At 43.8% G+C, this 26461-nt stretch overlaps 3 protein-coding genes across 3 annotated transcripts in view; 2 read left to right on the forward strand and 1 right to left on the reverse strand.

Moving 5' to 3' along the window:
- Positions 1–7494: 7494 nt before the first annotated feature.
- Positions 7495–17572, reverse strand: Card6 (caspase recruitment domain family, member 6). Its single transcript, XM_013018669.1, has 3 exons — positions 17122–17572; positions 12129–12635; positions 7495–10689 (listed from the first exon to the last, which is right to left on the reverse strand). Exons 1-3 carry the CDS (start codon positions 17411–17413, stop codon positions 8363–8365), a joined length of 3126 nt encoding a protein of 1041 aa, XP_012874123.1. The 5' UTR covers positions 17414–17572; the 3' UTR covers positions 7495–8362.
- A 4876-nt stretch (positions 17573–22448) lies between these two features.
- Positions 22449–25175, forward strand: Rpl37 (ribosomal protein L37). Its single transcript, XM_013018679.1, has 4 exons — positions 22449–22525; positions 23188–23323; positions 23538–23622; positions 25067–25175. Exons 1-4 carry the CDS (start codon positions 22523–22525, stop codon positions 25134–25136), a joined length of 294 nt encoding a protein of 97 aa, XP_012874133.1. The 5' UTR covers positions 22449–22522; the 3' UTR covers positions 25137–25175.
- Positions 25176–25304: 129 nt separating this feature from the next.
- Prkaa1 (protein kinase, AMP-activated, alpha 1 catalytic subunit) overlaps positions 25305–26461 on the forward strand; it is a 44436-nt gene continuing 43279 nt past the window's right edge. The window contains exon 1 of the mRNA XM_013018515.1: positions 25305–25314. Coding sequence (XP_012873969.1) covers positions 25305–25314 — 10 coding nt within the window. The remainder of the gene's footprint in view (positions 25315–26461) is intronic.

A 26461-nucleotide genomic window follows, 5' to 3' on the forward strand; every position in this document is an offset into this window, starting at 1 on the left:
GAGCACTATGCCAAGTAAACAGGATGTACAAGCCTGGAGGACTGTAGAGAAAAAAAAAACAAAATACACCATCTTGCACTATTTGAGGCCTAGGTAGAGGCCTATCAGTAGATTATCTCCTGTAAGATACAGCAAATGGAATGTTCATAGGCCAAGGTAGACTGGACAATCTCCCACAGAGCAACAATCATGAGCATCAGGGGCTGAGGGGGTGGGGGATGCCCTTTTGTGCAATACTGTGAGCCAGGGGTTGATGTCATAAGATTTACAAAAGGAAGCTAATATCTTGTATACTGTGACCACTGAACAATCGTGGAAGATTTTTAAAGATTGCCTGCATCCATTTTTCTGTTGCTTTATATCAAGACTAGGAAATTCAAAAAGAAAAGAGGTCTGAAACCATGGTACCAGCTTCTGTGAGGCCTCTTGTAAGGACTACATGCTGATCCATGCTTGGTGGAAAAGCCAGAAGACAAGCAGGACTTTGCAGGAGAGATCAAACAAAAATAGTCTCAATATGGTAGTTGATCCAATTCCATAAGGAAAGCATTAATAGCTGGATGCCAAGTGGCCTACACTCGTAATCCTACCTACTCAGGAGGCTGAGATCTGAGGATAACAGTTCAAATCCACCTTGGGCAGAAAAGTCCATGAGACTCTCAGAAAAACAAAAAATAAATAAATAAAAAACAGAAGTGGCACTGTGGCTCAAGTGGTAGAGCGCTAGCCCCTGAGCACAAACAGGCTCAGGGACAGCACCCAGGCACAGAGTTCAAACCTCAGGACTGGACAAAAAAAAAAAGCATTAATGACTGATGATGATGGAGCATCCATGACCGGATTTTACCACTTCTCAACACTATTTCACTTCAGAATTACACTTTAATAAGAGCTATAATGGAGCAACTTATCATAGCAAAGATGCAGACAGAAAAACCTTTTGCCTAACCACATGACCCAAATTGGCAGGTACATGCTAGAAGGGAGATAATCATCTACAGACTAGAATGTTAAACCAGTGAAATCATATAGAATACTCATTATGCTTACTATACGAACCACTGATCCTTGAGGAAAGTCTTGTATCTTTCTACCCAAGACTGCTTTTATTTGTAGGGAGGAAACTGTAAGGGGAAAAAAAGACCAATTATTATTATATCTGACCATCCACCTATTAATCATTTCAGATTGGGAAAAATGACTATTTTTATTTCAAAGATGAAGCAGCTTAATCAGATTATAAAACACCTAAAATTCTATTTTGTAAGCCCCTAAATTATGTTAGTACTTATTTGGACTTCAAATTTCCATCTGTACTTAAAAGTACATAACCTAGCCAGGCTCCAGTGGCTCATACCTATAATCCTAGCTGCTCAGGAGGCTAAGATCTGAAGACTCTGATTCAAAGCCAGCCCGGGCAGGAGAGACCGTGAGACTCCTATTTCCAATAAACCACCAGAAAACTGGAAGTGGCGCTGTAGCTCAAGTGGTAGAGCGCTTGCCTTGAGCTGAAGAGCTGAGGGACAGCGCCCAGGCCCAGAGTTCAAGCTCCACGACCAACAAAAAAAAAAAAAAAATAGAAAAGATCTAGTGAAATGGAAAGCATAACTGTGAAAGAAAAAAATCATTTATTCTTACTCTCTTGTCTAGGGCTCACTTTAATTAAAAGAATTCTATCTTGTCTCCCTCTTCTCCTCCAGATGAGGAAATAATGTACGTGAAAGTCTGATCGAGTGCCTGGCTTCATTTTCTTTCACACCAATCATCACCTACCTGGCCCACATAAGGTGCTATGTAGTATAAGTCATAAGCAAGCTACACAAATAGCAACCTTTAGAACACTGAGCTGGGAATTGTTAATAAATCATACACAGGTGTCTTAAAATAATTGATGCTATTCTATCAAATGTCTATTCAATAATTCTATCAAAGACCAAATTCATTTCCTAATGTTCATTCTCTTCTTGTTACATAGTCAGTCAACTCCCAAAGTAAGCTGGACTTAAGATGGCTTCAAATAAAACTATGCTTTATAACTTCCTTGCATATTAAGTATAGTCTTAATGCTAATTTCTGTACCAGGAAGTTCCAGCAAAACTGGTGAATGAAACTCTCTAGAAGGATCTCATCCCAGTCACATCCCAGCTCCACCACCCGCCGCACATCCCCCAAAAAATAATCTTTTTTTCTTTTTTTCCTTCTTCCTTCCCTCCTTCCTTCCCTCCTTCCTTCCTTCCTTTCTTCCTTCCTTTCTTTTTGCCAGTCCTGGGGGCTTGTACTCTGGGCCTGGGCACTGTCCCTGGGCAAGTCAAGGCTACCACTTGAGCCACTTCCGGCTTTTCTGTGTTTAATTGGAGATACGAGTCTCATGGACCATTCCTGTCTGGGCTGGCTTCAAACTGCGATCCTCAGATCTCAGCCTCCTGAGTAGCTAGGATTACAAGCATGAGCCACCAGTGCCTGGCCTTAAACAACCTCTTTATCTGCTTTTCAATTTTTTTATTGTGATGTACAGAGGGGTAACAGATTTTATCACCTGCTTTTTTCAAGTTGTTTTAGACCAGCTGGAAGCCTACTTGTCCCCCTCTAAACTTCCTTCTATATGCTCATACCCTGTGATGTGGCATCATCAATATTGCACAAACCAAAGGTTGGGTAAAAGCCCATACAAAGGAAGTTCTTTGTTGTTTCTACTTTTTTTTTTTTTCTGTTTAGCAAGTGCCCAGAAGGATTCTTACCACTAGCATAGGAGTGATAGGGGAGAAGCAGGCAAGATGAACAGAAAGGCAACAGGGAAAAGTGAAGAATGGGCGGTGGCTCCAATCCACCACAGCTCAAAAGTTGGGAGGGCAAGCCAGAGCCACAACTGCAAGGTAAGTCAGAGGGCCCAGGTGACAGACTGACAGCTGTGTGAACTAAGCCCAGTCTCCCTGCCAGCCTTAAAGGACTTAGCATGACAGTGACTATTCCTGTGTGACAGATCAACACCGCTGAAGAAAAACATGCAGCTCCTTGGATCTCAGAAAGCCACGAGGCAGGTGTCATCTTGAGAAGAGACCTATTGTTTGAGACTCCAGTACCTGAAAATGAGAAGTAATCGTGGCTTGGGGACTGTATACCCTTCACCGTGCACACAGGGGAGACAGCTGGCAGGAGTCATGGAGAGGCAGATGGTCTGACTTCGACACTGGGACTTTAGGCCGCGGGGAGTTTGGTTGGTGAAGGACACGGTGGTGAAGGGAACTTTCTTTCTGGTGAGAAGTGAAACAGTACTGCAAGCCTGTGGCGAGCACGAGGCTTGGGCTCTGCCTCCCAGCTGCTTGGAGGTTATTCTCAAGCAGGATTAAGAACTCTGGGTCTGGTCACGTGGACCACATCATTTCCCCAGCCTGGTCCCTCCCACAGAGTGGTTAAGTGCTGGGCAGAGCCTAAATACACTGAGACCCACAGAGTGTCTGAGGCCCCAAGTTCTTCCCCTCCATTCTAGAACTACTTGCTCCCTCCCAAACACTCCTGGATGCTTTTGGGAAATACTTCTAGGCCTGGAAACTTGCTGCCCCTAGGAACACAAACTCGGGGGCATTTGGAGCAAATGGAACCTGCCTGGATCACTGGCCAGCTGCTAGTTCACAACAAAGAGAAGCTTAGTAAAGTAAAACCAGACCTAAAGCAGACAAGTGATCCCTGGCCCTCAATCCATACACAGAACCATCCTGTACATTAGGAACTAGAAAACACTCCAGCTAGACTTTCTCTCTCTGAATGATGCTGGGAAATTGGGCCTGGTGCCCTGAGCACACTGCCCAGCTATATCACACAGCTGAAGCCATGGGATGCAGATCCAGGGCACACCCACCCAGCCACTGCCCAGTCCAGCCTAAGCATTGGCAGTACTTCAATTAAAGGACTACAGGTGACCAAAACCCTCCCATCAACACTGGGCCTCGGATATACTCAGTGTAGAAAGACCAGGAATGGGAAACGCAAGGCAACATGACTACGCCAAAATGCAACTATTTCACAATGTTAGCTATATAGCTATTACACAGAAACTTCATTACGTTAAAGTACATTCTTCCGATTCTAGTTTGTTCTGGGATTTTTTCATGAAGGCATATTGGATTTTGTCAAAGGCCTTTTCTGCAACTGTTGAGATAATCGTGTTATTATTTTTGTCCTTTATTCCATTTATGGGCTGTACTGCACTTGTGGATTTGAATATAGAGAACCACTGTTGCCTCAGTGGAATGAAACCAACTGGATCCTGGTATATGATCTTAATGTGTTGATGAATTCCATTTGCACATATTTTTTGAGAATTTTTATGTCTATATTCATCAAAGAAATTTATAATTTTCTTGTCATATCTTTATCTTGTGTTACTATAATGCTAATGCTGGCTTCATAGAATGAAGTTCCTTCCCTTTCTATTTTATGGAATAGTTTAAGCATTGGTGTTTTTCTCTTTAAAGGTCTTATAGAGTTCATGAGGGAATTCATCTAATCCCTGGCTTTTCCTGGTTGGGTGATACTATAACATAGTTACAATATTATTGCTCTATATAGATCTATTGAAGCTGCTGCCATTCTCTTGATCCAATTTTAGTAGGCCATATTCACCTAGAAATAAGAACAGGGCCTTAAGTTCAATCTATAGTACAAAAAAAAAAAAAAAGAAGAAAAAACTTGATTTGAAAGCTTCATCAATAGACTGACCAAGTTGAAGATAGAATATCAAAACGTATAAAGAACTCAAACACCAACAGCAAAAGAAAAATAATGCAATTAACCAATGGGTAGATGAACTGAACAGACATGTACCAAAAGAGGCAGTATGCATGGTTAATAAAAGCATGAGAAAATAGTCTACATCCTAATCCATAAAAGAAAGTTATAGTTTTGACATATTCAAAATGATGTCTCAACTAAAAAATTTTACTGTTCTTACTGCTTAAATGAAAACACTACACACAAAGTTTAATGTGTTAGCCATAGATCAGAAAGAGTTAAGTGGGGGTTGAGATCATGGCTGAAGTGGTAGGCCTCTTGCCTCAATAGAATTAAGTGGCCCTGGTTTCATATATCCAAGTTGACTTTATGTGTAAGTATTCAAAAGATCCAGAAGGTGGCAGTATACTGATGTTTTTTTCTGAGTTTTAAAGTTAGAAGAGGGGGAAAAAATCTCAAAATATGAAGATTGCTGCCACTTTTACTTTCTCTTTTCTTCAGGAGCCTCAAGATCACTTAGTCTAGAGCAGCAGAGCCATAAGGAGTAAGAGAAGAGGACCTCACACGGCCAGGAGATAGGAATCTTGAAGAAGTGGAACACATCTGACACAGGACTGTCTCCAAAATCAGCCTGCTGGGCATTTCTTTGTAAGTGAAATTTATCTAACAACATTCATGCCCCCCCCAAAAAAAAGCAAATTAAGATAAAATATAAATGTAAGCAGCACACGGGAACACTAAGAATGTATATAATGATCACTCAAACTAACACTGTTCCCTATAGAACTCACATTTAGAAATTTACATTTAGGAACAATGTATTTAAAGGCCTCTTAGGAGAAAGGCCCTGGCACAATATCTTGCAAAAGATTAAAGAGAGAAATAGGAAAGTTTCCTTCTTTAGAAATGGTGAACTACCCGCTTAAACAGGTAACAGTGCAGGGTAGAAGAGAAAAGAGAGGGAGGGTGAAAGACACAGAGATAGACAGAGACAGACAGAGATCTGAGGGATGCTTGTCTCAAAAATCTTCACCTAAACTAAAACTCAGCCAGGTGTGCTAATGCATGGCTGTAACCCCAGTCCTCAGGATGTGGGGGCAGAAGGATCATGAGTAAGCGCTTGTATCTGAACAGGGGGGCCAGAGCATCCACATGCCCACCCATACAAGACAATTACATAGAACTACTGAAGGGACTGCGCGTGATTTCTGTGTGTAAAAGCCTCTGTAGAGTGTGCGTTCAACCACTGTCAGGTGGTTGCTAAACCACCCCAGGTGTTTTTAGCAAACAACCTCTCCTCTTAGTGCTCTGAAAAACAAAGAAAATAAAGTCCATTAAGAAACAAGTCCCAAGCCGGGCGCCAGTGGCTCATGCCTGTAATCCTAGCTACTCAAGAGGCTGAGATCTGAGGATCACTGTTCAAAGCCAGCAGGAAAGTCTGTGAGACTCTTATGGCTAATAAACCACTCAAAATCCGGAGGAAGAGGCGCTGTGGCTCAAGCCCTTAAGAGCTTGCCTTGAGCTGAAGAGCGCAGGGACCGCTCCCAAGCCTAGAGTTCAAGCCCCACGACCGAAAAAAAAAAAAAAAAAAAAAGAAGCAAGTCCTTCCTGCTGGGTCCTCAAACCTGCCTGCCTTCTATTTCCATACTGTACTCCATCTGACTGTAGAAAAGTAGGACAGATATTAAAGGCATGTAACAGTCAAACCCATCTTTGGGTGTTATTTCTCACCCAGGGGCCTATGAGTGGGGGTGGGTCTTTACTAAGATAGGGGACGGGAAGCCAGAGCCTGTCAAATGCAACAGCTCAGGATGTGAACTTGCTCCCCCTTCTCTCTGCCTCTATCATGCCCTGCTGTGGGCCTGTCCCTCCCTCCCCCTCCCATTCCCCAGCACACCTGCGGCCCATTCCACTCGCTGATCAGGAAAAGCACTCCTAGCTTCTCCCTGGAAATGGTGACTTCCTTTTTCAACATCCAAAGTGGTGCACCTTGCTCTGTACTTGCTTTTTTATGTCTTCTTCAGCCCTTTGTAAATAGTCCCTTTATTAAATTATCCTCAAATCTTCTAATTTGAATAGATCATATGTGTGTTGACAGACTCAAAACCCAGACTAGTTCTGAGTCCACTGGTGGTTAAGTACCCACCGATGTCTATTCTTGAAGAACCCAGAAAGGTTTCAAGAGACATCAATGCATATTTCAAAAGTTTAAGCACAATTCAGCTGAGGAACTCTACTTTCACACCAAAGATTTTGTTGTTATTAAGTAGAAGTTGTTGTCATCCTTTCTATTAAACTGAAGGGCTGAGACAAAAATTCACAATTAAAAGTTCACTTCTTTTCTTTCTTCATCCTTACAATAACCACCAGAAGATTAAACACTTTAAAAGCACTTAATGTTGATTGCATTATACAAATGAAGGGTATCTACTGTGGCCCAGGTGGACTTTGATCCTCTGGTCTCAACTTCCCAGTTGGTGGGTTACAAGCACATACGAACACACTCAACCTGAAGTGGCCTTTGTTAATAGTTGACATCATTTCAAAAATGTAGTTAAAAAGCCAGGCACTACTGGCCCCTACCTGTAATCCATGCTACTCAGGAGACTGAGATCCTGAGGATTGTGGTTTGAAGCCCACCTGGGCAGAAAAGTCCCAGTGAGACTCTTATCTCCAATTAATCACTCAAAAACCGGAAGTGGCATTGTGGTTCAATTGGTAGAGTGTTAACCTTGATCACAAAGAGGCCCGGGGAAGAGCACCCAGGCCTTGAGTTCAAGCCCAAAAACTGACCAAAACAAAACAAAACAAAATGTAGTTAAGCTTCACTTCATCATTTTGAATTGGATATCTTTCTACATAATGCTACTAGCATTCTACATATTTAGAATATGCATTTAATAAAATTATAAATTCTATGATGCAAATTCTTTCAAACATTACAATACTTTCTATAAACTTTGTAAAATCATCCTTTTTCATTTAATTTTAAATCTAAAATTAAGCAGCAAATGATATATTTTTAATAAAATGTACTCATTATGTTCCTTATGTAACTATAAAAAGACATTAATAATATATCAGATCCTCTCATGCCAAATTTTCTTAACTATTATAAATATGAAACATATAGCAACCATTTTTAAAGTTAAGGCAAAATAACTACTTTTGTTGCTTGCTACTCATGGCTATAATAGTGAAATGAGTTTTATCAACCAAGCAAATTGGGATTATCAAACAAGCTGAGTTTTCTAACCATCTAAGCAGGGGTACCTGCTGGATGGTAGAAATTTTTGAGCAAGCACTGGAGCAGCCATCATTTTATGACAAACTTTTCTTTATAGTCACTTTGCAATAAGAGATTCTTAATTCCATTCTTTCCCAAGTGGTGCTATGTCCTGTCTTCCATTTCTGGATTCAATTTATGTATTATCTAGTACACAAGGCTAGATTTAACTGATTTACTTATTGTTTGATCTTAATTATTTTCCTGGTTTTCCTTTAACAATGTCTTGGCTTATCTTTTTGTGTCATTCAAGTAACATTAATCTTTTGCCTTTACCACAACTCTGCTTTCGATTATTATATAGGAACCACCTGGGTTTAACACTTTTCCTAGTTGTATGGAATGTCTTCAATGCTTTCCCATCCTCTTGGGACCTGCTCTTGTCTGGTTTGCCTTGGCCTGTGAAGGACTGCTCCAGGATGACTTGTGTTGAACGGATCTGGGTTGAGAAGTCTTAGATTGGGCACGCTGGGACTGACAGGGCTTGGGCTGTGGGGGTTTGGATGGAGAGGGTTTGGCTTGGGAGGACTGGAGCCAATGGGCTGTAGAATGAAAGGGTTTAGCTTGGGAAGACTGGGACTGAAGGGGCTTAATTTGAGAGGGAACAGGTTGGAAGGGTTTGGGCTGAAAGGGTTTGACCTGGGATGATACGAGCTGATGGGGTTTGAATTGAGAGCTGGGTAAAAGTTTACTCCTGGGTATGGAATGGGATCCTGACTGGAGAACTGGAGTTGAAGGCCTATTCTGTGTCATCCTCTGAGGTCCTTGAAGAAAAGTAGGCCTGGCCAGTTTTTGTAGGGCTCCTGCTGGCTTACAGGATTGAGGGTGAGGAGATGCGATGTGAGCTGATGTGCCCATCGGCTGTGTTCCCGGGGCACATGCTCGCCCAGGCGGTGGTTTCCCTACTGCTCCTGCTGACGGTGAGCCTGTAGAATGGGGGTCCCCTGCCTGGGAGACCCCAGGCTTCCTCGGAGCTCCTGTGATCCGTGGTTTCCCACCCAGGGCCCAGGCACACTGAGAGATGGAATTTGGTGGTCTCCCAAATGTTCCATTCAAGTGACGTCCCCATGGAGTTCTTGATAATTTCATGGATTTTTCACCTGAATAAGATTTCTGAGGTTGGAAGGATTTAATACCAAAACTTTTAGCTCTTCTATGAGCACTTCTACTCTGAAAGATCAAGGGCCAAAACCACCTAGGCCTGTGCTCTGACCCCAACTTGGAGCCCATAACCTGTGGGGCTTTCAAGGAAATACAGTTAAAGTTACCTCCCACTGGGGTTGGTAAGGGAGAGTTTTCCTGATGAGATGGAAATACTGGAGCAGACGACACATTTTGAATGTTCTGGCTGACCTCATGTATAGACCCAGATTTTCCCAAAGGTATCTGAGCTTGGCTTTCAGATGAACTTTTTAGCTGATTACATTTTTGTTGTCCCTCATCTTCAGCTGCTCTAGCTATATTTTCTCTAGGGGACACTTGAATCCCTTGATCAGTTTCTCTAGGAGACACTTGAATCCCTTGTTCAGTCTCCAAGTCTTGGTCGACCTGAATCCCCAACTCCCTGGCCAGAGAGGCCATCTCCTCCACAGACACGCATCTAAGTGAGGAGGCCGTCACTTCCTGGAGGGCAGCTCGAAGGGCCTCCATGTTCTTTCTTCTATCCCCTGATTCCTCCCCCTCCCAAAACAATAGCTGTGACGACTTCAAGTTCAGCATCCTTTGGAACATCTGAGCCTCTTCACTCTCTCTGGCCTGGGGACTGAGAACAAAATAGCATCTTTCAATGGCAATTTCTCCTAAAAACATTAACAAGTCCCATTGCTTCTCACCCAGGCTGTCGGTGAAAAAAAACACAGCTGCAGAAACTTCCATCACAAAACTAAACTGTGTCCAAAAGCGTTCTAGATCTCCACGAAGGTTGGTCACGGCAAAAGGCTTATGGGAAATATTAAGGCCTTCCTTCAGATGATCGTTATCAGGAAAACACCAGGTTATCTCAAGCAGGCCATCCGAGATTTGCCTGGGAAGTACGGGAACAGACACATCTTGATGGAGGAAGGGTATGTGTGGTTTCAGCTGGTCAGAGCTGAGCAGTGTGTTGAGGATTTTGGACTTGGAGAAGCTACAGTGTCCCAGGCGAACAAAAGAGACGACAGGCAGCTTCATAACTCTAAGAGACTCCTGCCTGGCCCCCGTGGGTCCTACTGAGGACTGTGTAGACTGCCTCTCCACAACGTCCTCCATGGCCCCCAGCATCAGGATGCTTTTGTTGTTTTCTGAATCTGGAAGAAGCAGGGGAAGGGCAAACTGACACTGATACATGTTTGACATGACTTGGCGCTGCAAAGAGCTGTCTGCACACAGCAGGCTGGCACAAAGGACATCGAGAGGATTCATGGTTGCTGTGTCTTCCATTTCCAGATTTTCCAGTCTAGTCAGCAATTCCTCTTTGCCGACTTCACCTGGAATCTTGTGCCTGAGGACTGAATCCCTGGCCGTCACATCAAGAGCTTGCACTTTCGTCAGGAAAGTCCAGACCAAGTCTGCCGGAGTCTTAGGTGTCCAACCACTGCCTCGATCTAAGGAGAACTGTTTCACAAAATCTGGCAGAAGCTTTCTGCTTCTATCCATGTTCAAAGAGGACAGGACATCTTTGAACACCTTTTTATTTTCTGTAAAGGAAAAGATATTCAGTGAATGCTATGCTTAGAATCTAGTTTTCTTTCACTACCATTTAAAATTAAAGCAAGTGAAATTTTTACAGCAAAAAGCAGAAGTAATATAAACCAAGGGAAAGTCGCATTTCACCACTCTACCTATCAATTTTGCATGTTCAAGGTAGAACAGTATACTTGCTGCACGCACTTCTTTATGTGACAATACAATTAGTCATGCTTATCCAGAAAGATATAGTTTTTTTTTCCTCAGTGGATACTTTTATTTTTACATAAACAATAGCAAACTAAACAAATGATTTATTTTTGGAAAGAGAGGTATGGCTCAAGTAGTATAGTGCCAGCTTTGAGGGGGAAAAAAAGTGAGAACAAGGCCTTGAGTTCAAGCCCCAATACCAGCACAAATAGGTACGTAGGGTAGGTGAGGGGCACAAATAGGTAGGTAAGGGCCCAGAGTTCAAGCCCTGTGACCAGCACACACACACACACACACACACACACACACACACACATGCACACGCACTAAAGATTTTTGGTAAACTTCCAGAAGCTAAAAACAGGCCTTCCTCATAGTCTTTAGATGGAAGCAACCCTGCAAGTACCTCAATGTTAGATATCTGGCCTCAAAAACAATGAGACTGGGGCTGGGAAGGTGGCTCAGTGGTAGAGCGCTTGCCTTGCATGCTTGAGGCTCTGGGTCCGATTCCTCAGCACCACATAAGCAAAAAGAAAAAAGCCGGAAGTGGTGCTGTGGCTCAGGTGGTAGAGCACTAGCCTTGAGCTGAAGAGCTGAGGGACAGTGCCTAGGCCCAGAGTTCAGGCCCACTACCGGACCCCCCCCAAAAAAAAAAAAACCAATGAGACTGGACTAGGAAGATGGCTTAATGATAGAGTGCTTGCCTAACATGCATGAAGACCTGGGTTCAATTCCTCAGTACCACATAAACAAAAAAGGTAGAAGTACCTCTGTGGTTCAAGTGGTAGAGAGCTAGACTTGAGCAAAAAGAAGCTCAGGAACAGTGCCCTGAGTTCAAGCCTCAGGACTGGCAAGAAAAAGAAACAACACAATGAGACATGTGAAGGGAGGTACAAGGAATTTCTTTTTTTTTTCTTTTTTTTGGGGGGGGGTCCGGATGTGGGGCTTGAACTCTGGGCCTGGGCGCTGTCCCTCAGCTCTTCAGCTCAAGGCTAGCGCTCTACCACTTGAGCCACAGTGCCACTTCTGGCTTTTTTTTTTTGCTTATGTGGTGCTGAGGAATCGAACCCAGGGCTTCATGCATGCAAGGCAAGCGCTGTACCACTGAGCCACCTTCCCAGCCCCAAGGAATTTCTGATGAGTAGATTTTCTACTCATTATTATGTGACATGTCCTTCTCATCAACTTTATTAATTTGTTGATGAGATCTTGCCTAACTGTACACATACTGTGTCCATACCTTGCAGAATTTTCTCCTCCTCCTCCAACGAAAAACTGGTTTCTGAATCATCATAGTAGTCTTCATCAGATGACCTCACAGCTTCTGAATGCTCGGGTTCTTCCTCACCACCACATACAATGTGCTCTGCCTCATTGCAATCCCCCTCTTCCATCCTGGTGGCTATGTCTTCAGGAAATCCAACAGATGCTTCATAGTCCTCTGCTCCTAAGTATAAAGAATCGTCTGGCTCCTCATATCTCTGTCCATCCCTTAAGTATGTAATAGTCACTGGAACTTCAGAGTCAGCTTTTCCAACGGGACATGGTAATGTGACATTTGGTGTCTGGCATTCCTTCCCATTCTCGGGGAAAAACTCAGAGGTCTCCAAACACGACTGTTGCTTCTCACTGGAGAATGCTGTGATCATGGGTTTCCCAGGCTCTTTCTTATCAGAGGAAATTGTATTTTCTGAATTTTTGTTTATCCCAATACACTGAGGTGCTATATTCTTATGCTGTAAAAACTCTGGGGAAAAAAAAAAAAAGACCTGTGAGCTGGGTATGTAATCCTAGCTACTCAGGAGGCTGAGATCTGAGGATCACCGTTCAAAGCCAGCCCAGGCAAGAAAGTCTGTGAGGCTCTTATCTCCAATAAACCACCAGAAAACCAGAAGTGGTACTGTGGCTCAAGAGGTAGGGCGCTAGCCTTGAATTGAAGAGCTGAGGGACAGCACCCAGGCCCAGAGTTCAAGCCCCATGACCAACAACAAAAAAAAAGTTTGCTTCCTCCCATAAAAAAAAAAAACTGAATCATGTTAAATTATACAAGACTCTAGGCATTTACACACAATGAGACCAAAGGAGGAAACTCTTAGAAGAGCAACACTAAGGCCCAATGCCTATGTGCATCTGAGTATATAAATTAATATTTATCAAAATGAACTCCAAGAAATGGAAACAATAGGTTTTTTTCTTTGTTGCTGTTTTTTTTTCTTGTCTTGTTTGTTCATTTATCTTGTCTTTGGGCAGGCAAAGGGACACGCAGAAATGGAGGAAGAAAGGTTGAACAAATGCAAGCAGTGATACTCACTAGACACTATGTTGAAAATGAACTATCTAGTAACTTGTGGGTGGGGACAAGGAGGAAAAACTGTGAGAGAGCAAAGGAAGGGGTGACACTGTCCAGAAAGAACTGTACTCTGTACCTGACGTCCTCTGTACCTGACGTATGTAACTGTCACCCTCTGCACACCACCTTTACAATAGCCACAAAAAGTTAAATATTTCCAAAAAAAAGAAAAATGGGATCATACTCTTGCCTTTAACAAAAGTTTGAACCTAGAGCTGGTGGCTCATGCCTGTACTCCTAGCTACTGAGATCTGAGCATGGCAGTCTGAAGCCTGCTCACACAGGAAAGTCCACGACTCATCTCCAGGAAGCCACTTGAAAACTGGAAGTGGCCCTGTGGCTCACAGTGGTAGAGTACTAGCCTTCAGCAAAAGGAGCTCAGGGACAACATCCAGTTCAAGCCCCATGACCAGAAAAAAGTGTGAGCCTCTCACATCATTCACAGGTAAATAATTAACACAGAAAATCTGAATGCTATGGACAAGGTATTTTTGTAGACGTAATATGACCCACAATTCGGATTTCCTGGGGCCATTGTTAATAAAATTTTATCTTTGGAAATTCTTAAAGGTCAGGCATAATGACACAATTCAAGGCCATTCTGGGCAAAAAGTCTGAAAGATCCTATTTCAACCAAAGAAGCTGTGTGGGGTAATATGTGCCTGTCACCCCAGTTACGTGGGAGGCATAAATAGCATGACTGGTCCAAGCCAGCCTATGCATGAATTCAAGACCCTACGAAAGAGTAAATAAAAGGCAAGCACAGTAGCTCACACCTATAATCCTAGGTAAAGATTAGGAGGATCTCAGTTTAAGGCCAGCTCAGACAAAAAGCTCGCAAGACCCCATGTCAATCAATAATGCCAGGTACGTGGGAAGTCCTGAGAGGAGGAACACCATCCAAGTTAGCCTAGGGATAAATTCAGGAGTTTCATTGTTTAAAGGGAAAAAAAGAAACTAGATCAAAACAGGCTGGGGGCATGGCTCAGATGGTTCTAAGCAGCGGACCCTGAATTCAAAACTCCAGAACCACTAAAAACTTGAAATTGGAAAAAAAAACAGTAATTCCTAATGAGTAAGCAGATTCCATAGTTACTGTCCCTCATCTTCTACTAGTTATTATTGCTATTGTTATGGTAGTAAAGCCATTATCGCTTTTTTTGAAGAAGCTATAATTTTTTTTCTTTTTGAGATAACGTCTTACTATTTCCCAGGGTGGCCTGGAACCCAGTACCATAGACCAGGCTAGCCTCATTCTCATGATCATCCTGCCTCTGTTTCTCCTGAAATGACTGCAGGCATAGTCCACTCAAGAAACTATCAATTTCTTTTTTGGTCGGTCATGAGATTTGAATTAGACATTATCTCTTAGCTCCTTTTGCTCAAGGTTAGCCCTCCAATACTTTGAGCCACAGTGCCACTTCTGGTTTTCTGGTGGTTAATGGGAGATAAGTCTCATGGACTTTTCTGCCTGGGCTGGCTTTGAACCATGATCCACAGATCTCAGCCTCTTGAGTAGCTAGGATTACATGTATGAGCCACCAGTACTCAGCCTATCAATTTTTTATTAGTATATATTAATTTTACAAAAAATGGGATTTTCATGATAACATATATATAATGTGTTTGTTCTTTTTTGTTGTGTTTTTTTTTCTTTTTTGGTGGTGGGCCTGAACTCTGGGCCTGGGCACTGTCCCTCAGCTCTTCAGCTCAAGGCTAGCACTCTACCACTTGAGCCACAGCTCAAGCCACTTTGGCTTTTTCTGCTTATGTGGTGCTAAGGAATAGAACCCAGAGCCTCATGCATGCAAGGCAAGCATTCTACCACTGAGCCACCTTCCCAGCCCCTATAATGTATTTTGATCATATTCACTCATCCCACTAATCTCTTTTGCTCCCCCACTATTTTCCCACTCTTCTCTTTCCTCTTCTTGAACAGTTCCCTTCCACTTTCATGTTTTGTTTTGTTTTTGCCATAGCAGTGTTTGAACTCGGTGTCGTATATCTGGTAGGCAGTGTTCTACCCCTTGAGTCACAACCCTAGCCCTTTGTTTCTTCTTGGATCGGATCTATTGTTTCTTTATGAGGCTGGCCTCAGATCACTACCATCTTACTACACTTCCCTGTAGCTGGGGCCACAAGTGCATGCCACCATACTTGGGCTTGTTGGGTGAGATGGGTTTCACTGACTTTCTTGCCCCAGCTGCACTGAAATGCCGTCCTCTCAGTGTTTGCCTCCCAAGTAACTGGGATAATTAGTATTACATGGCTAAATGATATTCTACCTTCCGTCTTTCCGCGTGTGTGTGTGTGTGTGTGTGTGTGTGTGCGCGCGCGCGCGTGCGCGCGCGCGCATGCGTGCACTGGTACTTGGCTTGAACTTGGCTTCCTGCTCTCAGACTGGTATGGTTGTTCAAGGCTGGTGTTCTACCATGTCATACTTCCACTTCTGGCTTTTTGCTGGTTAATCATAGATAACTGTTTCATGGATTTTTCAGCCTGGGCTGGCTTTGAATCTTATTCCTCACATCTCAGCCTCCTGAGTAAACTTGGGTTACAGATGTGAGCACTGAAGCCCAGCACTGCAAACTTTATCCATTCATCTGTTGTTATCAATACCACCTAAACTGATTCTGTATCTAGAACTTGTGAACATTGCTAAAATAAACAGGCAGAAAAGTCCAAATGAGGCTTTTATCTCCATTTAACCACCAGAAAACCGGAAGTTGAGCTGTGACTCAAAGCAGCAGAACACTTGCCTTGAGCAAAAAAGCTCAGATTCAGCACCCAGTCCCTGAGTTCAAAGCCCACAACCGACAATAATAATAGTAATAGTAATAATGGACTGGGAAGATGACTCAGAGGTAGAGTGCTTGCCTCATTAGCATAAGCATGAGCGCCACCTCAACACCGCCTAAACAGAAACAGAAACAGAGAAAGCCAGAAGGGGCTCTGTGGCTCAAGAGGTAGAGCGCTGACTTTCAGCTGAAGAGCTCAGGGACAGTACCCAGGCAGAGAGTTCAAGCCCCACGACCAACAACAATAACAACAACAATAATAATAGCATATGAAATATATAATCACATTCCCAAAAAGTAGCATTAATTGTAATGGAACAACTAAGTTGCAGGAAACAAGTTCTGCTGGCATTCTTTTTTTTTTGGGGGGGGGGGTCGGTGTCTGGTCGTGGGGCCTGAACTCTGGGCCTGGGCGCTGTCCCTCAGCTCTTCAGCTCAAGGCTAGCACTCTACCACTTGAGCCACAGCGCCACTTCCGGCTTTTTTCTTTTTTGCTTATGTGGTGCTGAGGAATCGAACCCAGGGCCTCAGGCATTCAAGGCAAGCTCTCTACCACTGAGCCACCTTCGTCGCAGCCCCATCTACTGGGATTCTTAGCATGCAGAAAATGAAGTTTCTGATCTGCCCTTTAGGGATATTAAAAAGATTCCTGTATTTTCCTACTGGCTATCCTACGTGAAAGACACTTTGTAGTCTTGGCATTGTTACCATGTATGAAGTAACTGGAAAAGGCAGCCCTCAGAGGGTGCCCCCACAGTGTTCCTTCCTTTCCAGCTGTGAAATTCAGGACCGCACTGCCAAAACTATGAGTGCCTTATGGTAACACAAAAACAATGGAAAATTTTGGTCCAGTCTGAAGGGACAAATCACCATCTTCTACACCAACAAGACATATTGTTTCTTGCTTCTTCAATTCATAACATACCCCTTACCTCATATTTCAGCGAAAATTATCTCTGAGAGAAAACAAATGAAAATAGTCATTTTTATAAGAAGAACCTGATAAAACATGTTCTTTTTTAAATCTTTGTATCAGAAAATCTACCTCCTCTCTCTTAACTCCAAAGTATAAAAGTTTAACTTACCAAGTTTTAAGTCCCAAGAGGGAGCTGACTCTGGAAATGTGTTAAATAAACATCTGAGGAAACGCTGGCAGCACATCTCTCCCTTCTTCTGAACCAAAATTAAGAGTTTCCGACTTTTCTTCAGGGGATCTGTAACTCTGTCCAGAGTCTCATACTCCTCCCCAGAAATCACACTCCGAGAGATCAACGCATCTAAGACAGAATCGGGATCTTGCTGGAGGATCACCAGCAACTTTTTCCGTTGTCCTTCTATGATCTCCCAGGCAGTCATCTCCGTGGCCATTGTTTCCATTTCCTCCAGACCAGGAAGTGGGTTAAAAAGTGATTTGGACGGACAGATAAACAAAGTTATTAAAAACAACAACAGAGTAATCTTATTCTGGGGAAAGATAAAATGTGTCAATGTCCTGGACACAAACAGGCATTGTAGGGGCTTCTCCTCCAGAGCACTCAGACCCTGGCTTCCTGTGTATTACTTCCTGCTATGTGTGGGTGTGGCAGCTCTAAGGCTTCCTCATAAGCTTTGTGACTGTCTCACCCCCAGTCCCACCTACTCTGGATGGCTAAATTGTTTTCATCAATATTCAGCCTGTTAACTCCTTAAGAAGCAGCTCTAGAACTTCAGGCTGTAGTAGGTACTCTCTGCTCTGAGCACTATACTGAGATTACTGATTTACTAAGAACTGAGTAAATTTTGGAGAGCAATCTGACCAGATGCAGCATTAAGTAAGGGAGTGAGCTACAATGCTCAATAGGAAATTATTCATTACCATGCTCATATAACTGTAACCCCTCTGTACAGTATTTTTACAATAAAAAATACCCCCCCCAAAAATAAACAAAAAAACAGGATGGACTTCTCGTTATATATGCTGAGGCATGATTTGGGCCACATAGCCCCATATGCTAACATTAGTCTCCAGAATTTCATTCTGGCTGTCTTGGATGTATTTAAAAAAAAGAAAGGAAGAAAGAAAGAAAAAGAAAGGAAGGAAGAAAGAAAGAAAGAAAGATCATACTTGCTAGTCAGACCTGAGTTCAAGCCCCACTCCAGAAAGAAAAGAAAAGAAGGAAGGAAGGAAGAGAGAGAAAACTCAATAGAGCAATTCCACTTTGGGAAATTATCTTAAGGAAATAAGTAAATGAACCCAAGCATACACATACAAAAACTCTGTATTACAGCTTATTTGTAATGGCAGAAAGTCAAAGATACCCTAAATTCCTATACGGGAGAATTTGTGGAATATTACATGAAGAGTGAAACAAATCTCTTCAAACTGACAAATAATAACACTCATAATATATTGTTATGGAAAAACAGTAAGCTATCTGATTTTTAAAAGTGTAACAGGTATATAGCATATATACGTGCAAATGTGTATTATATTCAGAAAAAATATCCCAAATTTTTAACATGGTTATCCTTAAGGATATGATTACAGAAGAATTTATACTTTCACTTTTTGGGGTGTGTGTGCTGGGTTTGAACTCAATGCCTTAAATCTGCTAGGCAGCACTCATCAATTGAGCCGTACCTCCAGCACCCAGGATTTATACTTTCTATTTTAAACATTTTTTTTTGAATTTGGGTTTTTGTTGTTGTTAGTCATGGGGCTTGAAGTCAAGTCTTAGGCACTGTCTCTACCTTTAGTCACAGACCCACTTCTAGTTCTTAGTTGGTTAACTAAAGATAAGGATCTCACAGACTTTCCTGCTCAGGATGGCTTTGAACCCCATCCTTAGATCTCAGCCTCCTGAGTAGCTAAGCATGAACCACCAGAGCCCACCAGATGAATTTTTTTTTAATCAGCTGTGGGGCTTGAACACAGGGCCTGAGCGCTGTCCCTGAGCTCTTTCACTCAAGGCTAGCCACTCTACCACTTTAAGCCAGAGCACCACTTCAAATTTTCTGGTAGTGGGCTGGGAAGGTGGCGCAGTGGTAGAGCACTTGCCTTGCATGCCTGAGGCCCTGGGTTTGATTCCTCAGCACCACATAAGAAAAAAGAAAAAAGCCGGAAGTGGCGCTGTGGCTTAAGTGGTAGAGCGCTAGCCTTGAGCTGAAGAGCTGAGGGACAGCACCCAGGCCCAGAGTTCAGGCCCCACCACTGGACCCAAAAAAAAAAAAAAAAAATTCTGGTAGTTAATTGGAGAGAAGAGTCTCAGGGGCTTTCCTTCCTAGGCTGGCTTTGAATCATGATACCCAGATTTCAACCTCCTAAGTAGCTAGGAGTGCAGCACCCCGCCGAATTTGGGGGTTTTGGTCCAGGTTTTGACACAGCTTAGGCTGTTCTTCTACCTCAGCCTCCCAAATGCTAGGATTACAGGTATGCATCACCATAGCTGGTCTAACTTTAAGCTTTCAAAGTAGTGTTTATTTTTTGGGGGGGAGGGGGTCCAGTCATGGGGCCTGAACTTTGGGCCTGGGCACTGTCCCTCAGCACTTCAGCTCAAGGCTAGCGCTCTACCAGTTGAGCCACAATGCCACTTCCGGCCTTTTTCTCTTTGCTTATGTGGTGCTAAGGAATTGAACCCAGGGCCTCAGGCATGCAAGGCAAGGGCTCCACCACTGAGCCACCTTTCCAGCCCTCAAAGTTGTGTTTATTAACATGCTTTTTCTCATTTTGATTTCTCAAAAAAATTATTTAATTGGTCTTTATTTACAATTATATAGTTCACAAGAGCCTAAAACCAATCTAAAAAATTGTCAACAGGATGCATAAATCTTAGTCAACAAGATCTAAGCAGCATTCAAAATGAATGAATTTCAGCAACCTATCATATAGAAAAATTGCAAAAATATTGAGGGAAAATGCTGAGTCCCCAAAAAGATCTCATCATGACATCCTTTTAAACACACCCCCCCCGCGCGTGCGCACGCGCACACGCGCGCACACACACACACACACACACACACACACGTAACAATATAAAAAGCATAGTAGTAAGTGGTAAAACTAGCCCCAGCAATGAGGCTGAGCACTAAGATTAATTGCATAAGCCTGAGAGTTGGAGGCCAGTCTAGACAACAAAGCAGGCCCTGCCTCAGAAGAAAAAAGAACAACAAAACTTATATAAAACTTGAGGGGCGGAGACAAATAATGAATGTGAAATTCAGAAGAATGATTATCTGAGGTAGGGAGGGAAAGGAAGGGGTGGAATTAGCAGAAGGGGAAACTATAAAGTTAGATGTAGGATATGCTCAGGGAATGGATTTATAAGTGCTTATTATTAAAGATAAATAGTTAATATACAAAGAAAGCTTGCCAGGTGCTGGTGGCTCGTGCCTGTAATATTGTCAGGAGGCTGAGATCTGAGGATCACAGTTCGAAGCCATCTTAGGTAGGAGAGTCTATGAGACTCTTATGTCCAACTAACCTCAGAAACCTCCGAAATAGAGCTGTGGCTCCAAGTGGTAGAGCACTAGCCTTGAGCAAAAGAGCTCAGGGATAGCACCCAGACCCTTAGTCAAGCCCCACAAAAAAAAGAAAGAGAAAGAAAAGAAGGAAGGAAGGAAGGGAGGGAGGGAGGGAGGGAGGAAGGAAGGAAGGAAGGAAGGAAGGAAGGAAGGAAGGAAGCCAGTGGCTCACGCCTGTCATCCTAGCTACTCAGGAGGCCAAGATCTGACTGAGGATCATAGTTCAAAGCCAGGCTGGGCAGAAAAGTCCGTGAGACTTATCTCCAAAAAACCACTAGAAAACTGGAAGTGGCACTGTAGCTCAAGCGGTAGAGCGCTTTCCTTGAGCTGAAGAGTGCAGGGAGAGTGCCCAAACCCAGAGTTCAAGCCCCATGACAGACGAGAGAGAAAAAAAAAAAAGGAAGGAAGGAAGTAGGTAGAGGGAGCAATAAAACAAAAAGTTCATTTAACTTCTAGAATCTAAAAGAGGGACTATAACAGATTTGCTCCTAGAGATTCCAAGAAAAAGGCTGTTATGCCAACTTTTCCATTTAGTTTTGTGGTCCTGGGGAATCAAACCCGGAGCCTCTGACACTCATATACATTAACAGTGAGCACATGCTCCACCTCAGAGGTAGGTACTCCTTGAGCCCTACCAGGAAGATCCTTCTAGTGCATCTGATCAGAAGAATCCTTACAAAGGTTTTTTGTTGTGGTAAAAATCCTAGCCATTTTAGGAGGCTGAGATTTGAGCATCATAATTAGAAGCCAGCTAGGGCAAAACAAGTCTGTGAGACTCTATCATCAATTAATCAACAAAACAGTTGACCAGAGCTATGCCTCAAATGAGACTGCTAGCTGTGGAGCCAGAGCTTGAATACACACACACACACACACACACACACACACGGAACACTTACCCTCAGATCCACTCTCAACAGATTTTAAGTGTGCAATACAATATTGTTGACTATAGGCATAATATTGTACTTCGGATATCTAGAACTTAGTTTCATAAGTGAAACTTTCTACTTTGGGACTAGTATTGTTTTATGTAACCAAGTTTGTAGCAACTAGTCAAAGTAGAAAAATACAAGAGATAACCCAGCTGATGTACAGTTTGGTGCAATCACTCAACGTCCGGTCACTTTCTTGTCTAGCCTCTGCTCCTCCTTCCTCCCACTTGCCTGTTTCCGAACTTGTTTGTAAACCTTCCCCTAAAGGAGACCCTATTACTTGTCGGGCACTAATGGTTAATCCGAGAAAACGGAACCTCTGGTTCCCAGTGTCCGTCTTACTCTGCTACCTATCATTTTTCTAAAATTTAGCTTGTGAGATTGCGAGAAGTGTTTGCTTTAGAAAGTGTGAAGATTATATGATTGGGACTTTTTCTCCTGTTTATTTTTAAATGCCTGGGGGTTGTTTTTTTGCGAGTTTGGGTCTTTTTTCTGAGATAAAAGCAATGGCATTTATCAAGGTGATCTAAGAATGATCCATCTCAGCCTACCCAGCCCCGCAGAATGGATCTGATGGCACTCGGTGAGGGAAACTTATTTACAAGGTCCACAGGGCAGGATGAATGGCAAGGTCAAACGTGCCTAACACGGTGAGGGTCGCCAGCAGCCTACGTCCCGAAGGGAGGACGAACCTGGCCCGGAACGGGATTCCAGTCCCAATCTGTAATGAGACCAATGCCTGGGGCGCCGAATCCACGGCGAAGAGCGACCTTACTTACTCCCCCGGATCCAGCAGACTGGCGAGCCGGGGTGACACGCCCACTCCCTGACGTACTAGCTGACAGCCACGCCCCCTGCCGGATTCTGAAACTCGATTGGCTAGGCCTGCCTCAGCCGCCACCTCTTGACCCGACCCATAATGTGGACGACGGACAGTTAAGGAGGTTGCACCGCATCTTCAGGAAGTAGTTCCCTGGGCGGAAGCGTCTGAGGGAGGTATAGCGGAAGTGCTTTCTCTTCCGGCCTCTTTGGTCTCGGCGGCAGAGGCAAGATGGTGAGTCGTTGGCCGGGGTCCCTTGGAATCGCTTTCCATCCTCGGCGCCTGGGCTTCGCGTTCCGCTCCCCGTGGGTGGCTGGCGGGGTTGTGGGTGAGGGGAGCGGGTGGGCTGGGGCAGGGCGTGCAGCGGCCCCCCGGTGCCCGGGGAATGGCTTCTGACTGGACCAGCCCCGGAGCTGGAACCGTGTTAGGCCCTTCGCTTGGGTTCTCCCCTCGGAGAGATGTGAGAAGAGGTTTGGGGGCGTTTGGCTCCGACACAATTCATGGAGGTGCTTGGCTCACCCCCGGGGCCTTGAGATAACACGCAGCCTTTGCCCCTACGCCTTAGATTTTTGCTTAAAAAAAAAATGTCAGAGCCCGGCGCCGGTGGCTCACACCTGTAATCCAAACTACCCAGAAGGCTGAGGTCTGAGAATCGCGGTTCGAGGCCAGCCGGGTCAGGAAAGGCCTTGAGAATGTTACCTTCAACTAAGTGCCAAAACAGCGGGAAGTGGAGTGCGGCTCAAGTGGTAGGGCTCCAGGCTTGATCAGAAAAGCTCAGAGACAACATCCAGGCCCTGAGTTGAAGTCCCAGGACTGGCAAAAAAAACAGTGCGACTCTTGGTAAGAGGCGTTTTAACTAACATCACTTACTAGTAGTGATTTCTGTTCATCTTCAGACGAAGGGAACGTCATCCTTTGGAAAGCGTCGCAATAAGACGCACACGTTGTGCCGCCGCTGCGGTTCTAAGGCCTACCACCTTCAGAAGTCGACGTGTGGCAAATGTGGCTACCCTGCAAAACGCAAGAGAAAGTGTAAGTAACGATGCCTAGTTTTTGTTTGCATTGCACCCAAATACGGGGCCATGGCTTTGAACTTTTTATTTGAGGTGATGTCTCTCTATATTTTACTTTCTTCACCTATGTATGCCATTGGTGAAGGGGCATACAACTTTCTACAAGGTGCTTTCAAGGAAATGGACTTAACAAGATATGTGTTTGGAAAATCATTTGGAATCTTGTGTTTCAGATAACTGGAGTGCCAAGGCTAAGAGACGAAATACTACCGGGACAGGTCGGATGAGGCACCTAAAAATTGTTTATCGCAGATTCAGGTATGGTTTTTATGCTTCATTATAACTGGCTCTAAGGGCTTGGATAACACTTTGTTTTCTTACAAAAACTGAATGAAAGTGAGGTTCAACTAAAGTATCTACATTATTTGGAAGAGGCTCCCCTGGTTGGTAGTACTTTCACTGTAGTGTACACCAACATTTGTCATGGCATCTTTATACAATTGATTTCTGGAGCCCAGAAGTCTACTTGCTTTCAAAACAAAACTGTCCTGGTGGGCTGGGAATGTGGCTCAGTGGTAGAGCGCTTGCCTTGCATGCATGAGGCCCTGGGTTCGATTGCTCAGCAACACATAAGCAAAAAGAAAAAAGCCGGAAGTGGCGCTGTGGCTCAGGTGGTAGAGCTCTGGCCTTGAGCTGAAGAGCTGAGGGACAGCGCCCAGAGTTCAGGCCCCGCGACCAGACAAAAAAAACAAAACTCCTGGTTGCTACTTGAATTTCTGTAGAGAAAAATAGCTTAAGAGTAAAGATTTGCCTACGAGTCTACTTTTTTTTTCTGGTTCTGGGCCTTGAACTCAGCTTGGGCGCTGTCCCTGAGCCTTTTAGTGTTCAAGGCTACTACTCTACCACCTGAGCCACAGTACCACAGCTTTTTCTTATTAGATCATTGGAGATGGGAGTCTTAGGACTTCCTTGTTTGCTTTGAACTGCAACCCTCAGATTTCAGCCTTCAGAATACTAGGATTACAGGGCCCAGCTGAGAATCTTTCATGCTGTTTTAGTTACAATGCTCTTATTTCAGCAGTTCTCAAATTGCATTTTTAGCTGGAATATTACTTGTAGTAAGGGTGTTAATCCATTCACTTGGCCTATACTTTAGAGGTGGTTTGAGTATTTAGTTAAAATGAATAGGTCAGCATTTGGCAGTGTATTGAGGGGAAATTATTCGGGTCTTTTTGTTGCTGTTGTTTTTGGTCGGTCATGGGGCTTGAACTCGACTTAGGCACTGCCCCTGAGCTCTTCAGCTCAAGGCTGGCACTCTGCCACTTGAGCCACAGAGCCACTTCAATTTTCTGGGTGGTTTACTGGAAATAAGAGTTTCATGGCAATTCCTGCCCAGGCTGGCTTTGAACAAGGATCCTCATATCCCAGCCTCCTGAGTAGCTAGGATTACAGGCATGAGTCACCGGCTCCTGGCTTCAGCCAGATCTATTCTTAACACATAAGGAACTCATTAGAAACAAAATAAAGGTTCAGTGGCCAGTACAGTCAAACTGTGGGGCCTTTATTGATACCAAGTTAACTTAAAATGGATATCTTAAAGAGAATGCTTATCAGTGATGTTGTCGAAAAAATGTCTGAACATATGAATGCAATATTGATTTCAGCATCTGACTGAGATAAGCTCATGAAAAATTGTTAAATAGAAATTAAAAGGCATGTGTTGACGTTGCTAAAAGTAACTTTTTATCTTAACATGACACAGGCATGGATTCCGTGAAGGAACAACACCTAAACCTAAGAGAGCAGCTGTTGCAGCATCCAGTTCATCTTGAGAATTTAAAAGACTAGCCATACAATAAATGTACTGGTTTAAAAAAAAAAACTCTTGTGTCCTAAGGTTTGTTTGGTTGGTTGTTCAGTCATGGGACTTAAACTCCCTTTGGGTGCTATCCCTGAGCTTTTGTGCTCAGGGCTAGCAAAACACAACTTCTGTTTGGAGAATGGAACCAGGTGAGTAGGTGAGCTTGGAAGTGATGGTTGGGGCTGTCAGTCATACATAAGGCCTGGAGTGACAGTGAGGCTAAATGACATAGATGGGTGAACTCAAACAAAAAGCTACTCTTAACTCATCCTAGTATGGGTAATGCTTGCTTTGCTGTGAGAGTGGCTAAGTAAAAACAAAACAGGTTGGCTAGGTGAGAGCTCAGCATAAGTATAGAATCCCAAATGGAATCCCTGAGACATAGGCATTTTTTAAAAAGTTAATCCAAAACTATGATAATGCTGAATTTTTCTGTTTAAGTTCTAAGCTCCATTGTTTTCCTTGAGGTAAGCATAGGAGTTGGGCTGCTTTGGGGGGAGGGGTTCCAGTGGGCAGTCCTGGGGCTTGAACTCAGGGTCTGAGTACTATCCCTAAGCTTCTTTTGCTCAGGGCTAGTACGTGGGCCACAGCACCAATAACAGCTGGTGGCTCACGCCTGTAATCCTAGCTACTCAGGAGGCTGAGATCTGAGGATCACGGTTCAAAGCCAGCCCGGGCAGAAAAGTCCACGAGACTCAGCTCCAATTATCCACCAGAAAACCAGAAGTGGCGTGGTGGCTCAAGTGGTAGAGCCCTCACCTTGAGCTGAACAGTACAGGGACAGCGCCTGGACCCAGAGTTCAAGTCCCGCAACTGACAAGAATACTAAACAGCCAAGCTGCAGCCTCAATTCCCATTTAGGATGATTGCATATTTAAGTGCCATGTTATTTGTGGTGCTTGGGTGCTGTCTTAGTTCTTTTGCTCAAGGGTAGCACTACCACTTGGAACCATAGCGCTTTCTTCTGATGGTTAACTGTAGATAGTCAATGGACTTTATTGTCCAGGCTGGCTATGAACTATTCCCAGATTTGACTCCTGGGTAGGATTACAGACTTGAGCCACCAGCATCTGCTTGAGAGCTTTAGTATTCTTGAAACCAATCTCAACAGTATCAACTCATGTCCTTACCCCTGCCCCCCTTTTATGAAGATTGTCAAGTTATACAATATGTCCTTTTTTGGGGGGGGTCAGTTGTAGGGCCTGAACTCGGCTCTGGATACTGTCCCTCCGCTCTTCAGCCCAAAGCTAGCGCTCTACCACTTGAGCCACAGAGCCACTTCTGGCTTTTTCTGCT

This window comes from Dipodomys ordii, unplaced genomic scaffold, assembly GCF_000151885.1.
Source record: "Dipodomys ordii isolate 6190 unplaced genomic scaffold, Dord_2.0 Scaffold41, whole genome shotgun sequence".
Lineage (NCBI taxonomy): Eukaryota > Metazoa > Chordata > Mammalia > Rodentia > Heteromyidae > Dipodomys > Dipodomys ordii.

Excerpts from the sequence above, each read along its gene's own strand:
- Card6 (XM_013018669.1), bottom strand. The coding sequence starts at position 17,413 with ATGGAAACAATGGCCACGGAGATGACTGCCTGGGAGATCATAGAAGGA. Across the intron at positions 12,636-17,121 it reads CTCTTGGGACTTAAAACTTG|AGTTTTTACAGCATAAGAAT; the intron begins GTAAGTTAAACT and ends TTTTTTCCCCAG. Across the intron at positions 10,690-12,128 it reads GGAGGAGAAAATTCTGCAAG|AAAATAAAAAGGTGTTCAAA; the intron begins GTATGGACACAG and ends TTTCCTTTACAG.
- Rpl37 (XM_013018679.1), top strand. Across the intron at positions 23,324-23,537 it reads TGCAAAACGCAAGAGAAAGT|ATAACTGGAGTGCCAAGGCT; the intron begins GTAAGTAACGAT and ends CTTGTGTTTCAG. Across the intron at positions 23,623-25,066 it reads ATTGTTTATCGCAGATTCAG|GCATGGATTCCGTGAAGGAA; the intron begins GTATGGTTTTTA and ends AACATGACACAG.